General features: G+C 43.1%; 1 protein-coding gene across 1 annotated transcript; it reads left to right on the top strand.

Annotated features, from left to right (window-relative positions):
• LOC142391152 (proprotein convertase subtilisin/kexin type 5-like) lies at positions 1-2,525 on the top strand. Its single transcript, XM_075476929.1, has 6 exons — positions 1-64; positions 173-406; positions 769-986; positions 1,243-1,343; positions 1,513-1,717; positions 2,082-2,525. The coding sequence occupies exons 2-6, from the start codon at positions 318-320 to the stop codon at positions 2,489-2,491; spliced, it is 1,023 nt and encodes a 340-aa protein (XP_075333044.1). The 5' UTR covers positions 1-64; positions 173-317; the 3' UTR covers positions 2,492-2,525.
• Positions 2,526-15,967: the final 13,442 nt, after the last annotated feature.

The following is a 15,967-nucleotide window of genomic DNA, read 5'->3' as shown; positions in this document are numbered from 1 at the left end:
GGAGAGTGTCTGTCTGAGTGTCCAAACAACACGTTCTATGAAAAGAACACCAATGAATGCAGAGGTGTGGAACTCCAAAACTGATATCACAGTAATATTCATGATATTAATGCACCTGTAATGTGTTACAGGTGCTTTCCAAAAAAAAAAATGCCTTCTCATTTTTTCACAGACTGTGACAAGTCATGTCTGACCTGCTCAGGACACGGGCCCTCAAACTGCCTCAGCTGTGATACCAACAGACGGAAAGACGCCAGCGGACACTGTGCGTGGTACAGTCAGTGCGCCCCGGACACATACGTGAATCAGAATGGGGAATGCCAACAGTGCCACGCACTCTGCAATCGCTGCTCCGGGCCTGGAAAAGACCTCTGCCTCAGCTGCAAGGAGCCATGCTTCCTGCTGAGTGAGTCCTCAAAATGCCAGAGTTGTAGTTTGTGCTCATTCAGGTGTGCTTCCAATCTTTTTAACTTTAAAGTTCTTGACTTTGTGTGTGCGTCCATCAGACATCACCTGTGTGAAAGAGTGTCTTGTGGGTTACTATGCTGAGGACAAGGATGAGCGTGTGTGTGAGCGCTGCCACCTAAGCTGTCAGTCCTGTGTTGGTCATCATAGCGTGCAGTGCGTCACCTGTAAACCTGGATTTTTCAAGCTGGGTAGCAGCTGTGTTGAAACCTGCTCAGAGAGGTTAGAGGACACGCGACAGACTGAACGAAAGCCTTCCCACTAGTCTACTGACACCTATCAATTGTTCTTCCTCTCTTTTAGTCACTTTGGCAACATGGCCACCATGGTCTGTGAGCGATATGACCCCTCCTGCAGCCAGTGTTCAGGTAGTAGTAACAGAAACTGCCTGAGTTGCCGGGAGGGCTACGTCTACCTGGGGCAGTGGGGCCAGTACCTGAAGAGCTGCCCTCCAGGCTACTACAAAGGCAGGAGGTCTACTACCTGTCACAAGTGTCACCCTACCTGCAAGACCTGCAGCGGTAAAAGAAGCCCGTTGTGGCTTTCTGTATTATTATTATTATTTACCCAGCTTTTTTGTATTTTTGGGATATGAGATGTGGTGAGAAGTTAACACATGTTGATTATAAAGACGGGGCAAAGACAGGGCAACATACCCATCATATGATATACTTCGGCTGGGCTTTTTGATTCAGTTGTTGTGCTTCTTTGTTTGTAAATTCCAGCTCAGTCATGTGTTTACGCGTTCTTCTTTGTGTTATATCCCTCTCCTAACAGGTGAGGGTGCTCTTGCCTGCCTATCCTGTTATGATGGCTTTGACTTTAAGAGAGGCATCCGTTACAACCCTTGTTTCGTAGGCTTCTATGCTGCCTCACAGGTGACAGACAGCTTTTGTGTTACTTTATGTACAAAAGGGTGTTTTGCTTCATGAAAAAATAAAAACAACATCCTGGCTTTGTGTCAAGATTTGGTGAAGTATCCGCAGGTCAAATTCACTCACAAGAGTGTGGCGCTGCAGTCTAATCTGTATTCTGTTGTTGCTCCAGGATTCAGAGAGTGAGAAACCAAATTGCAAAGCTTGCGACCTGTCTTGCGAGGGCTGCCATGGTCCCAGCATGAGGGACTGCACTCTGTGCCCTGCGAGCCAGATCTTGTCTGATGATGGCCATTGCTTGAGCTGCTGTGGAAATGAGACCCTGCACGATAATAAACCGATACCCAGGGAGTGCTGTGATTGCAAGTCATCAAAAGGTAAACAAGATGAACACTGAAGGTGCAACAAGACATCTTGTGACATTCATTAGTGCAAACTCCTGAGGAAGTTCCAGTATTTGTGCACAAAAACAGTACGCATACTTATTCATGGAAACATGTTGAATATAAGTGAATGTACAAAGAATTGAATCGTCTTTCTTTTTTTTTTTTTTTTGTTAGATAAGTTTACAATAACGACATTTTTTGATATGGGGAACTGGCCGATGAAATTCCCCACATAAGAAGTGCAAAATTAATCAAGGAAGACGGATGTCATGCATACTGATCCAACAACAACAATTTAAGATAAGCTGGTCACACCCAGCAATGTACTGTAAGCTCTTCTTTTTCTTCTTCCCAGTGGAGTGCATGCTCAGTGTCAACTTTGTGATGGTGACGACTGACGATTTGGACGGCACGGCTAAGCTCTTTGTCACTGTTTGTGTTGTGGTCATCCTGTCTTTGGGCGGAGGGATCTTCCTCTTCCTCAGTGCTCGATCTAAAACTGCCGCCATGACTCACAAAACCAGAGCGGGAGGGTATGAGAAACTGGACACCAGTGAAAGACAGGTGCCACAAGCCACCACCTCTATGTTTGGGGAGTACGGTGACAAAATAATTGAGTGTGAAGATAAAGAGGAAGAAGACGATGATGAGGATATTGTGTACATGACAAAAGATGGCATGGTGTATCGTAAATTTAAGTATGGACTGTTGGATGAGGATGACATGGAGCTAGAGTATGACGATGAGAGCTACTCATTTAGGTGAAAAGAAAACAAAAAAGACCTTCAGTGGACGGACACAGTTCTTCGCCTATTTCTGCAGTTGAATTTGTTGTGAATGTATTACTTGTTTGGAAACCAAACATCAATGTAATAAACCGTCTTGATCTTTAATGAATCCTTTTTTTTAACCTGTATTCCTTCCGACTTTTAGCACATTTCTAGGTTAAAGCAGGGCGATTTGTATTCATCTAGGAATTCTGGCTATAACTAACAAGTTAAATGTGTTCCTCACTGAATGTGACCTGAAACTTCATCAGATGATCACACAAGTCTTTGTCATAGCTGTAGAGAACCCAGTACAACAAGAGACACAATTATACACCTTTATTGAGGAAAATTATTCAATTTAACGAGTAGCAGAGTTCCTCGGCGGATGCAGATTGTGAGCCTTGGCTGAAGAACTCTTGAGCAGTTGTTAATACAACTCTGCGATGTTGGTGACTTTCCTCAAATGAATTCCTACTTTATGCCCTGCAACAACATGCCTTTTTGGATCAGGACTTTGACTTGGCCATGTTATTACATTGACTTTATTCTTGTTAAGCTGGTTAGGCTTTGGTAAAACCTCTTGTATGCAGTTCAGATGCCGTAAAAAAACAAAACTAAAAATGCCTGAAGCATGACAGCACCACCACCGCAATGTTTCAAATATACAACAGTGCTTCCTTTCTCCACCAACGTAGTACAGCTAAGTTAGATCAAATTGAATTGAACTTTTCTTTGAATTGAACATTTTGTGAAGTTTTCAGTTCTTTGAATAAAAAAGGTTTGCCAAGTCACACTGAATTTACCTCCTCCTGAAGGCAAAGGTCCCACAAGCTTTTGCCACTAAGATACAGTATGTAACGCCACTTTCCTCAGTAGAGAAACGACTTGTCTAAGTCTAGTCTATGTCTAAATAAATTTAGTGTTTGTTAATCTTTAAAAAGTCTAAAGATCCAGTGGTGTTCCACAACGCATCTTTGCTCAAATGTAGAAAATTTGATAGTATTCACAAAATTTTAAACAACCCTGCTGTTGCATGCCACATATCCATGAACATATTTGAAAGGGACACAGAAAAGAGAGGTTTTTACAGCCCAGACAATATCTGACCCAGAAGTTGGAGTCTGCAAATAAAGTCACTGTGAAAGTCACCGAGTCATCTGAGAAATCCGACATAACGCTGCGAGGTCAAGCTGGACGTGAGCTTACCGATGGCCTTCAGCCTCACAACAAACAATAAAAAGGTTTAGTGTTGGATTAAGCAGACTGGTCCTCTGATTGGGCTTCTTACTTACTTTGTAAATCACAAACATGATATCAAATGCCAGACTTAACCGCAGCTCAGAGTGTTGCAATGTCATCATTTTGCTGGTACCTTTATTAAACTTGACTGTGTATCACACACAAAATGTGAACTTCGAAGCTCTTAATTAAGGATGATTTGTGCAACCTTTTCCTTTAGTTTCACAAGAACAGAAAGTTATGTGAAGCGTCATCACTCCATAATCCCTGCCTCACCCCATTCCCTGGTGAAACACACCCCAACCTGTTTTTTGAGCACATTTCCACCGTTAAAAAAGATTATTTCTTCATTCTTACTTACAGCTGTTGTGGAAATTTTAGTAAGGCACAGAGTCAGTTATTTTCTGAGGAGATAAGATGCTTTTAATAATATCGCAAGAGAGAACAACACAGAACAGAGTTCAGAGTTGCTCTAACTCTTAGATGAAAACAAGTCAGTTAATATACAGGTTAATACGTAGTCACTCCTTTGATATGTTCAAGACTTTGTTATCTATCTTTCCTCCCTTTCTCCAGCCAAGGCGCCTCAGTATCGTGCCATCTTCCCTGTCAAACTCCTTAAAGTTGTTAAATCATAAGAGCACAATACCCTCATTGAAAGAGGGAGAAAAGAGAAAAACAAGTGTCTGAAATGAGTTATTACCGGGTGATACAGAGTAACACTCATACAATGTATATAGGAATTAATTTTTCCCTTACACTCCACCCTTTTGATTATAATAATACCATTATTTTAATCAACCCAAAAGAAGCAAGAAAAATAATAACTTTATCAGTAAACATCAGTCTGCATTCACACACAACGTGAGTTTAAAACGCAGGCATCATAGTGATAAAGGGTCCAATGATGAACAATAAAAACATCAACAATTAAACAGAAACATCGTCATCCATGTCCAAATCAGAGTCACTAAAAGGACAACCTGAAAGCAAAGGAGTTTGCTGAGTCAGTTGAATCATTTGGTAAGACACAGACTTATCAATGGCGCGCACAATGAGGCCTCGCACACAGGGAATAATACAACAGCCACAAAGAGCTAATAGACACAATCCAATAATTAACCCTGTGAGGAGGGAGAGAATAAGAGTCTTCCATTTGCCAAACATTGAATCAAGCCAACCAGTAAGGGAGGTGTCAACGCCAGAGTTTTCAGCCAGTTCTTCTCTAAGGGAGCGGAGGCCATCCAGAGCTCTGGTTACAGAGCCATCCGGAGCCGTATTATTAGGAATAAAAGTGCAACATGAATCACCCATCAAAGCACACACCCCTCCGCGTTCAGCTAGCAACATATCTAAAGCAATTCTGTTTTGCCAAGCCATAAGAGAAGTGGGGCCTAGCTGTTCAGCCAGTCCTTCAATAGCATCATGAGTGTAATTAATAAAACGCTGTTGGTTATAAAAAAGATAATTGATCCAGTCCACATTTTTGTTAATGGTAGGCCATAAGAAAATGGACTCAAAACCAGCAGCTATCTGATTTCTGGCTTTGTATTCATCAGGGACACCTCTGGGAACTCCAATTGCATCAACATAGACACGATCATCAAAACTGCCAGGAATAGAGCGTTTGCGTACTGAGCGGGTGGGTTGAGGAGCAAAAGGATCAACAGCAATACGGACATTATACACCAACATCACATGGGCACACCTACCAGTCCAATTGGCAGGCAAACTAGAATGTAGCTTACTGTGACGGCCACACAGCCAAAACATGTCGGGGACAGGGCGAGTGGAATGCAAAGTATCATTAAAAATCCAATGAGACATGGAGGGAGAATCAAATAGGCAATAAGTAAAAATACAATGAAAAGCTACTGAATTCTGAGTACTACTTCTTCCCCATGTGACAGGGACAGTAACATTACACATGTCAGGTGGGACACTGCCCAGGGCATGTCTGTTGAATTCATTTGCAGGTTCAGGTTGGGATTCATAGCAAACTATATAAGTATTTCGTGCTCTAGATAACTTAAAATGTGGCGGTGGTGGAATAATGCCACCGGTGAGTGGCGGACATTCAGTACTCCAAGGATAATGGTCTCCCTTACTATGATATTTGCCATCCACGCCCTTAAAATAACTTCCTCTCATCAGCCAACAATGTGTCAAACACAGGTGATAAGTACAATTCATACCACGGAATGGAGATGTTGTCATCTCAGGGTCAACTTCAGGCAGGTACAGCGTCACATTACGAATGCCTTTAGAGCAGATGGCATAGGAAGTACAAGTTAAAGGATGAACTTCCCCAGGCACTCCTGTAAAAGCAACAGGCTGTGCATCTTTCATACAAACCACACAAGAAGCATCGGTGACAGATTTAATAATTCGCCAATTGATACCAAACGTTGCGTGTCACCCATGGTTCTTGTAAAACATTTCTGGACTTGCCACCAGGAGAGGCATCTTTAACATGATCTGCATTATTGCTGCCTGTGAAATCAAGATAAAATGTACACATGCTGGTTACAAATAGTAAAATACAAACAACAAACAGTTTCTGCCATTGTTCGCACGTGTGATGATCACGTCGCTTCATCGCAGGTCTCGGTGAGGATGTCTCAATCTTCGGTGTCAGAGGTTACTAGCACTTAACACACCGGTGGAGTACAGCTTTTACTGCTGACTCTTTTCTTTGTCCTTCAGGGCGAGTTGGTTAGGCTGATGTATGTCAGGGTGGAAGTCATCTACTGGTTCTGGCACCTTCTTACAGTGACTGGCGTGAATCCAGGTTGCTCTTTCTGCGACTTTAACAGCTGTGTGAGTGACCAGTAGCACCTGGAACGGGCCTTGCCAGCGTTTGGACTTCCAGTGTTTTCTGCGAAATTCCTTCACCACTATCCAATCACCTGGTTGGAGTGGGTGCAGGGGTGTGTCCGCTGAGGCTGGAAGTGCCGCTTTCACTGTCTGTGAAACTTGAGAGAGGACAGTGGAAAGGTTTTGACAGTAACACAACATTGCATCATCACAAACAGTTGTGGAGGGGAGGGGTCTGGTTACAGGTCCCACTCCCAGGTTAGGAGGTCTGCCAAATAAAACTTCAAATGGGCTGAGGTTCACTCGAGCTCTAATTCTCATCCTCATATAGGTGAGCACAATAGGTAATGCTTTTGTCCATGGCAGACCCGTTTCTTCACAACATTTGGCTAGCTTGGACTTTAAAGTACCATTTTCTCTCTCCACAGCACCTCCGCTCTGTGGATGATAGGCACAATGTGTACGCAAGCTTATTCCCAGGAACTTACCAACCTCGGTCAATGCTGTGTTTACAAAGTGTCTGCCATTATCACTGCTGATCTTCTCTGGAATGCCCCACCTTGGAATGATTTCTGTCAGCAGTGCTTTAGTTACTGCATGACTGTTTGCATGTTTTGCAGGAAAAACTTCAACCCATTTACTAAACATGTCCACCACTAAATCAAATCAAATCAAATCAAATTTATTTGTATAGCACATTTCATGTACAAACAGTTCAAAGTGCTTTACATAAAATAAAAGCATTGCAGCAGGGAGTGCAAGAAGCATTAAAAATACATAAAATAATATAAAGAGAAACAAATAAAATCATTTAAATTAATTTAAAATCAGGCAACAGTCTAGATAAGTTAAAAGATATTTCATGCATAGCCACATGAGAAAAGAAATGTTTTTAACCTGGATTTAAAAATGTCTACATTGGGTGAAAGTTTAATCTCCACTGGCAGTTTGTTCCACTTGTTTGCAGCATAACAGCTAAATGCTGCTTCTCCATGTTTAGTCTGGACTCTGGACTGGACCAGCTGACCTGAGTCCTTGGATCTAAGAGCTCTGCTGGCTTTATATTCTCTGAACAGATCACAGATGTATTTTGGGCCTAAACCATTCTGGGATTTGTAAACCATCAGCAGGCTTTTAAAATCTATTCTGTGACTGACTGGAAGCCAGAGTAAAGATTTTAAAGCTGCTGTGATGTGTTCAGATCTCTTAGTCCGGGTTAAAACTCTAGCAGCAGCGTTCTGGATGAGCTGCAGATGTTTAATGCTCTTTTTGGGAAGTCCAGTTAAAAGAGCGTTACAGTAATCGAGTCTACTGGAGATGAATGCATGGATGAGTTTCTCCTGGTCTGTTTGGGAGAGGAAACCTTTAATTCTGTTGATGTTTCTGAGATGGTAAAAAGCTGCCTTGGTGACAGCTTTGATGTGGCTGCTGAAAGTCAGATCTGAGTCTATCAACACTCCGAGGTTACCAACTTGGTCAGTGATTGTAAGGTCCCGAGTCTCAAGATATTTACCAACGCTGACCCTCTTCTCTTTGCTACCAAACAGAATGATCTCAGTTTTGTCTTCATTTAATTGTAGAAACTTCTCTCTCATCCAGGTGTTTACTTCCTCCAGACACTGACACAGTACGTCTGCTGGGCTGCAGTCGTCCGCTGACAGAGACACATAAAGTTGTGTATCGTCTGCATAACTGTGATAATTGATGTTAAAATTCTGCAATATCTGACCCAAAGGGAGCATATACAAGTTAAACAGAAGAGGTCCAAGAATTGACCCCTGGGGGACTCCACAAGTCATGGCCACTCGCTCAGATTCATAGCTGCCAATATTAACAAAATAACTCCGGCCTTCTAAGTAGGACCTGAACCAGTTAAGGACCGCTCCAGAAAGCCCAAACCAGTTTTCCAGCCTGTGCAACAGGATTCTGTGATCTACAGTATCAAACGCAGCGCTGAGGTCCAACAGAACCAGGACTGAAACATTACCAGAATCAGTATTCAACCTGATGTGGTTTAACACTTTGACCAGAGCTGTTTCAGTGCTGTGATGATGTCTGAAGCCTGATTGAAAGTTATCAAGACTTCCACTTTCATTCAGAAAGTCGTTGAGCTGGTTAAATACAACTTTCTCAATAATCTTGGATATAAAAGAGAGATTAGAGACAGATCTGTAGTTGTTCATCATAGAGGCATCTAGAGTTCTCTTCTTTAGGAGTGGCTTAATGGCAGCTGTCTTTAGTGACTTGGGAAAAATGCCTGATGCCAGTGAGCTGTTAACTATTCGTAGGAGATCACTTTCTACTGAGGTAAAAACAGTTTTTAAAAAGTCGGATGGTATTATGTCCAGAGAACAAGTTGTTGATTTCAGCTGCCGAACTGTTTCCTCTAGGATTTTTAAATCTACAATATTAAATTGTGACATAACATCAGAGTTATTTCTAGGTTTTAGACACAGATTAGTTTTCTTGTTTGTCTGTGTTGCGTTAATGTTTTGTCTAATTGTTTTGATTTTTTGGCTAAAAAAGTTGGCAAATTCATTGCATTTCTCAGTGGAGAGGAGGTCTGGGTTTGACTGTTTAGGAGGATTTGTGAGTTTTTCAACCATAGCAAACAGAGTTCGAGACTTGTTGACATTCTTATTAATCATTTCAGATAAATGCAGCTGTCTGGCCTTGCACAGCTCATTGTTATAACTACGCAGGCTTTCTTTATACAGCTCATAGTGAATCTGAAGCTTTGTTTTCCTCCATTTACATTCAGCTCTCCTGCATTCTCTTTTCAGGTCTTTGACCGTAGTGGTGTTTCTCCATGGGGTTTTCTGTTTGATCAAAGTGCTCTTGATTCTTATCGGTGCAACAGCTTCCATTACGTTAAAAATTTTCAAGTTAAAATGATCCAGCATTCCTTCAACCGACTCTGCGCTCATTGTTGGTAACATAGCTATGGCCTCCCTAAACTGAGCACTTGTTTTCTCATTGATGTAGCTCTTCTTAACTGAGAAGCTGGTTGTTTGAACATTCTGAGTAATATGTAAATCAAATAAAATACAAAAATGGTCAGACAAGGCCAAATCAATAACCACAACAGAAGAAATATCAACACCTTTAGAAATGAGCAGGTCCAGAATGTGACCTCGAAGGTGAGTAGGTTCTGTTACATGTTGCCACAAACCAAACATGTCCAGCACAGAAGAAAATTCTTTGGCAGTACCATCTGTCATATTATCCATGTGAATGTTAAAATCCCCGGTCAAGATAAAATGGTTAAAATCAGTCGAAATAACAGACAATAATTCAGAAAAATCATCAATAAAACTTGCACAGTATCCTGGATCTGTAAATGATTAAAAACAGGATTTTAGGAACACCCTTTAAAATAAAACTCAGATATTCAAAAGAAGTGAATTCCCCAAATGAGATATCTTTACACTGGAATGTATCTTTAAATAAGGCAGCCTCCCCCCCACCTTTCCTCCCATTTCGGCATTTATCCATAAAACTAAAGTTTGGGGGAGCTGCTTCATTAAGAACAGTAGCACTACGAGTGCATATTTCTTTCCTTCAGCTGGTGTGAGTTCAACAAAGTCCATCATTAAATGTTCAAAAGGTCTTTCTGGTGGAGGATGTGCAGCTTGTGAAGTGTGTATTGCTTTCCCTGCATTGTGTGTAGCACAAACCATACATGACTGACAGTGTTTCTGTGCACATGAGCTGAACCCTTTTGTGAACCAATGAGCAGTGAGAGCATTCAGCATCCCCCCTTTTGACACATGGTCCAACCCGTGTGTCAATTTAGCAAAGTGAGGAAAAAAATGTTTAGGAAGACAGGGTTTACCATCAGGTCCCAGCCAAACACCATCTGTATGAGTTGCACCCGCTGAGGACCAAATGCGTTTTTCATCTGCAGAAGCAAAACTTTGCAAAGCATGGAAATCTGTGGGCGTGTCTTCCGCTTGCAAAAAGAGGGAAGTGAAAACAGGAAAATAGTTAGCTGCCTGCTTAGCTGCAGCATCAGCTCTAGCATTGCCACGAGCAACAGGATAATCTGAGTTAGTGTGAGCCGCACACTTACAGACCGAAATTGCTGTAGGCAAAAGGATCGCATCAAGAAGATCAGAAACCTGTGAGGAGTTCAAGATGGGTTTGCCATCTGATTTAAGGAAATGTCTGTGTTTCCACAGCGCACCAAAGTCATGAACAACACCAAAAGCATATCTGGAATCTGTGTAAATGGTGACAGACTTACCAGCTGCCAGCTTACATGCTTCAGTGAGTGCAATGAGTTCAGCAGTTTGGGCAGAGAAGTGTTTAGGAAGGGAGCCAGACAGCAAAGTGTCATGTGAAGAACTTACTGCAAACCCAACACAGTTAGTACCTGTGGCTGGATCACGCAAAGCTGATCCATCTACAGAAAGAATCATGTCAGAGTTGGGAAGAGGAATGTCAGAAAGATCAGGTCTGGGTGTACAAACCTGTTCCAGAACAACTACGCAGTCATGCGGCTCCCCATCATCAGGAGTGGGAAGCAACGTAGCCGGATTCAGAACAGTACAACGTTTAACAGTGACATTTGGCATATCAAGGAGCACAGAGGTGTATCTGAGCCAGCGAGCAGCTGAAAGATGTGAGGTTTTCTGCTCAAGAAGAATAATGGCAACAGAATGAGGAACCAAAACAGTCAAATTACTGTAGCCTACAATATCTCGGGAGGCCAGGACAGCTTTCTCTGCAGCTGCAACAGCACGAAGACAACCAGGCAGACCTGCAGCCACAGGGTCCAACTTTGCGGAGAAATAAGCCACTGGCCTTTGTCTTCCCCCGTGTTCCTGCATAAGAACAGATGTCATACAACCACGCTTCTCATCAACTGCCTGTGTGAAAGGTTTATGAGGATCTGGGATACCAAGTGTAGGAGCTGTTTGAAGAGCCAGCTTAAGCTGAGTGAAGGCTGATTCAGCCTCAGAAGTCCATGGAACACCATCAGCTGACTGGAGGCCTTTCCCGTGGATAAGAGAACCTAAAGGAGCTTCGAGAGAAGAGTAGTTAGGAATGAAGTTCCTGCAGTAAGATGTTATGCCTAAAAAGGACATGAGCTGTTTTTTAGTAACTGGTTTAGGAATGTTCTGAACAGCAGCAACGCGTTTAGGAGAAAGTGAGCGCCCCTCTTTGGAAATCACATGGCCCAAAAAGGTGACTTTGTCCTGAACAAACTGCAATTTAGAAAGGCTGGCTTTGTGGCCACAAGAATGAAGATGCTTGAGCAGGGCCACTGTGTCTTTTTCACACTGTTGCTTGGATGCGCTGCATAAAAGGATGTCATCTACGTACTGCAAAAGAGCAGAGCCTTGGGTTAGTTGGAGTGGTTCCAAACTAGCTTTGAGGGCAGCATTGTAAATAGTGGGACTTTCACAATATCCCTGGCATAACCGGGTAAAAGTCCAAGATTCCCCCTCAAATTCAAAGGCAAACCAAAACTGGCTGTCAGGATGCACAGGGACAGAGAAAAATGCGTTAGACAAGTCAACAACTGAGAAAAACTGTGCATCTGATGGAATTTGAGACAAAATAGTGTGTGGACTGGGCACAGTGGGAGCACGTGGCTGAACTGCAGCATCCACAGCTTGGAGGTCCTGCACAAAACGCCATTCATCTGGCTGGCCAGCATCTCTAATCTTTCTAACAGGAAATAATGGAGTGCGCACAGGTGAATTTTCACAGGGAACAATGACGCCTGTTTTCTGAAAAGATTGAAAAACAGGCTTGATCCCTTTGATTGCTTCAGGCTTCAAAGGGTATTGTTTTTTACACGGGCGAAAGTCCGATTTAGGGGTGACAATTACCGGTTCACAGCCTTTTATCAACCCCACATCATTTTTGCTTTTAGCCCAAAGATCAGTGGGCACTTCAGCCAACATGGGTAACGAAGACAGATCTGTTTCAGATAAAAAACATGCTTCAAAATGTGATTCTGTAGTGGAAACTAGTTCCACAGTTTTTTGACAATGCATTGTGCTCAAAAAGGTTTTCTTGTATGCTGACAATCGTTCAGAAAACAACAAATTTGGATCAGCAGGTGAAACTGTCCAATCAGTTTCTTTTTTACAGGTTGCAAAAAACTCTCCCACACACTGCCAGTGCCAATGTGTAGGTTTGGCCAAGGAGATGTGAGGGCGAGTACCACAAACATTAAAAAACTCTAACTGCTCTGGAGTGAGACACACAGCCAGTGCAGCAGTTTGTGAATTCCAAAATAAAGTAGACGTACATATTTTTTCAAAAGGAGTGCGAAACCACTTCTTCTCATAGTCATAGTCAGGCCCCAAAGAAATGTGTGATGTACAGTGCAGATCAGCAGGTTGCATGAAATCAGAAAGGGGTGAAACTAAAGCTTTTGCTTCCTCCACGAGCTGTTGTGAGGAAGGAGAGCTGGGAAGTTTCCACTCATAAGCATATGTAAGTGCTGATGAGTCAAACTGCACCGCTGTAAAAACCTTCTCAGGCTGCAACATAACCTTAACACCCTCTGGTGTGGAAGTTAAAATAATGCCCAGTTTACACATCAGATCACGGCCCATCAGGTTAATGGGACACAGCTCTGATAACAAAAATGAGTGCTTGAAGGAGAGCCCATCGGGAGTGACACACGCAATGGGCGTTGTCATTTTCTCCTTCACAACCTGACCTGATGCAGACATGGAATAGACGTAGTTTCAACTTAGCTTTGGAGGACGATCAAATTCCCCTGACTTCTCTCCTGATGATGTAGCCCCAGAGTCAACCAGAAATGTTACTTGTTTCCCCAAAATACTAAGCTGAAAAGTTGGAAAAGCCTTGTAGGCTTCAGATGTCAAATGAGCATAAGTTCCTATCACCTGAGGTGAACATCTTTGCTCTAGGACAGAAATAGCATGCAAAACTTTACTATGTGAGTTACAGTCAGCAAGCGTCTCTTCATTGCACAGAGCAGGAAAAGCATGTGTGTGTGTTGTGTTATCACCCATTTGTTGAGGCTCCGCTGGCGTGTGACGTCCGGAACCCGCCTCCCACCCTCAGTCAGCCTTTTGCTTAGTTTTATCTCTTCTCAGCTGTGGACAGTCCTGCTTCCAGTGTCCAGTCTGGCCACAGTAAAAACAAACATTTGAGTCATAGTTCAGGTGTGGTCCACGTCGACCTCCCCTTCCACGTCCACGTCCACGTCCCCGACCTCGTCCTCTGTTTCCGGGGTGACCTGTCACATCACCAACTGCGTAATACATGTTCATGGCTGCCAAATGCAGCTCCTTTTCAGTCTTGTCCTTTCTGGCTATTTGACGGGTCTCAACTTGGTTCTGGGCATGTCGGGCATATCGGCGGACGTCAATTAGACGAGGACCCTCACACCATCCCACGTAGATGTTCTTTACTTCAGAGGCGACATCTGGCATCAGGCCTTTAATTATTGCATCGCATGCAATACTCTCCCATGGTCCTGGTTCATGGCCCAAATCCGTTGGTCTCTGATGACCACTGTGTTTGCTCACCTCCTCGAGGATGCGGTGTATGAAGTCCTCAGTCCCTTCACCGGGTTTCTGTTTACAGGTGTAAATGTGGGACATGTTGATTTTGGTCGGAAACTGAGTGGTGATGGTTTGACACAGTCTCTGGATGGCTGCTTCGTAATGAATGTTGTCATTATGTCCAGGCTTACTGTTAGTAGGTCGCAGATCCGGTTGTGGCAAACCCGCCTCTAATTTGCAGAGGTCGGTTTGTTTAAACTTTCTTGTCAATATGCGACGCAGTTCCACTCCGGTCGGGCGGAATTGTGCGCAGAAGCCTCGCAACTCGTCAGCAAATCAGGGTCCAGAATTCTCTGGATCCGGGAGACTTCGTGATGCTTCGATGATGTCAGTCTCAGTCCAGGGTCGATAGACCAGTAATGGTCCAACTGGACCTGCAACTTCAACCATAGGCATGGTTTGGATCTGGGTTGGTTTTTTCACACGTTGAGATTTCCGACTTCCAGATTGTGGGGAGAGGAGTTTTTTTACTTGCATTAAAAGGTTTTGGGCTGGTACACTGTAGAATTCAACTTCCTCCTTTTCTTCATCTTCAGACTGGTGTGACAGATGTTGTGGGTGAGGAGAGATTTCTCCTGGAGAAGTTTGGAGAATTTCCCTCTTCCCATAAACCGATGTTTGTGGTGTGTCTGGCTGTAGTTGTTGTTGTTGTTGTAGTTGTTGTTGTGGCTGTAGTTGTTGTTGTTGTAGGCGTCGTGGAGGGCAGGAGTCCAGGTCCGGATCCGGCACAGCGAGAGCGCTCAGTGTAGGGTAAAGAGGTGCGGATGAAAAGGGAGAAGAAAAAATGTTACCAGTAGAATATGGTGGTGGCTTAAAAGGAGATTCAGTCTTAGTCAGAGATAAATTATCTTTTCGTCCACATACTGCATTATCATCATCATTCCGTCCTGGCATTTGTTTAGCATTTTTCTTTCTTTCTCTCACTTCACTTTCCTTTTTCCAACACTCTATACCTTTCTTACATTCTTCCAATTTTTCCCACTGTTTAACCTTCACTGTTTTTTTTTTCATATCTTTCTCACATTTGCAAATCTTCTCTTCTAATTTTCTTATTTCAGACATTTTAAAAGAACCTTCAGGGGGAAAACCCCAATTTTTTATCTAATAAGTAGTCCATTTTACACTCTCCGGACCATATTTTTTTATCATTTCATCATACTTGGGTCCCCCGGGAGGGTCAGAAGCCCGAGACTTACTGTTTCCCATTCTCGGACTTGGAATGGGGGAATATATTCCTTCATTCAAAGGACGTCTCCAATGAGGACCTTAATCTGTACTCACACTTCTTCGGAGTACTACTTCAGTCACACTTCCTCGGACTGATTCAGTCACACTTCTTCGGACTGATTTAAGATTCACTTACCCGTGAAATCTCTGTCTCGCTAATGACACAACCGGGAAAACCCTCTTTTCCAAATAATAACAGAAAGCAATCTTACCGCCCCAGATTACTGTGTTTCAAAAGATGACCCCAGCGCTGATATCCAGGAAACGGACCCGTCAGCCCTCTCTCTCCGAAAGGCCTTGGAGGTATGAGGCTGGAGCTTCAGTCCAGGCTGATCAGGCACTGCGGTCCGGTCCAGGTAAACCAGTCGAGGGATCCTGTTGGTGACGCCAAGATTGTTGCGGAAATTTTAGTAAGGCACAGAGTCAGTTATTTTCTGAGGAGATAAGATGCTTTTAATAATATCTTGCAAGAGAGAACAACACAGAACAGAGTTCAGAGTTGCTCTGACTCTTAGGCGAAAACAAGTCAGTTAATATACAGGTTAATACGTAGTCACTCCTTTGATATGTTCAAGACTTTGTTATCTATCTTTCCTCCCTTTCTCCAGCCAAGGCGCCTCGGTACCGTGCCA

This window comes from Odontesthes bonariensis, chromosome 11, assembly GCF_027942865.1.
Source record: "Odontesthes bonariensis isolate fOdoBon6 chromosome 11, fOdoBon6.hap1, whole genome shotgun sequence".
NCBI lineage: Eukaryota > Metazoa > Chordata > Actinopteri > Atheriniformes > Atherinopsidae > Odontesthes > Odontesthes bonariensis.
The sequence above is the reverse complement of the archived record's forward strand: the minus strand, read 5'-3'. Positions and strand labels throughout refer to the sequence as shown.

Bases quoted from the DNA above. Each gene is read 5' to 3' on its own strand.
- LOC142391152 (XM_075476929.1), top strand. From the start codon at position 318: ATGCCAACAGTGCCACGCACTCTGCAATCGCTGCTCCGGGCCTGGAAA. The intron at 407-768 runs GTGAGTCCTCAA...CCTCTCTTTTAG, and splicing joins GGAGCCATGCTTCCTGCTGA to TCACTTTGGCAACATGGCCA. The intron at 1,344-1,512 runs GTGACAGACAGC...TTGTTGCTCCAG, and splicing joins GCTTCTATGCTGCCTCACAG to GATTCAGAGAGTGAGAAACC.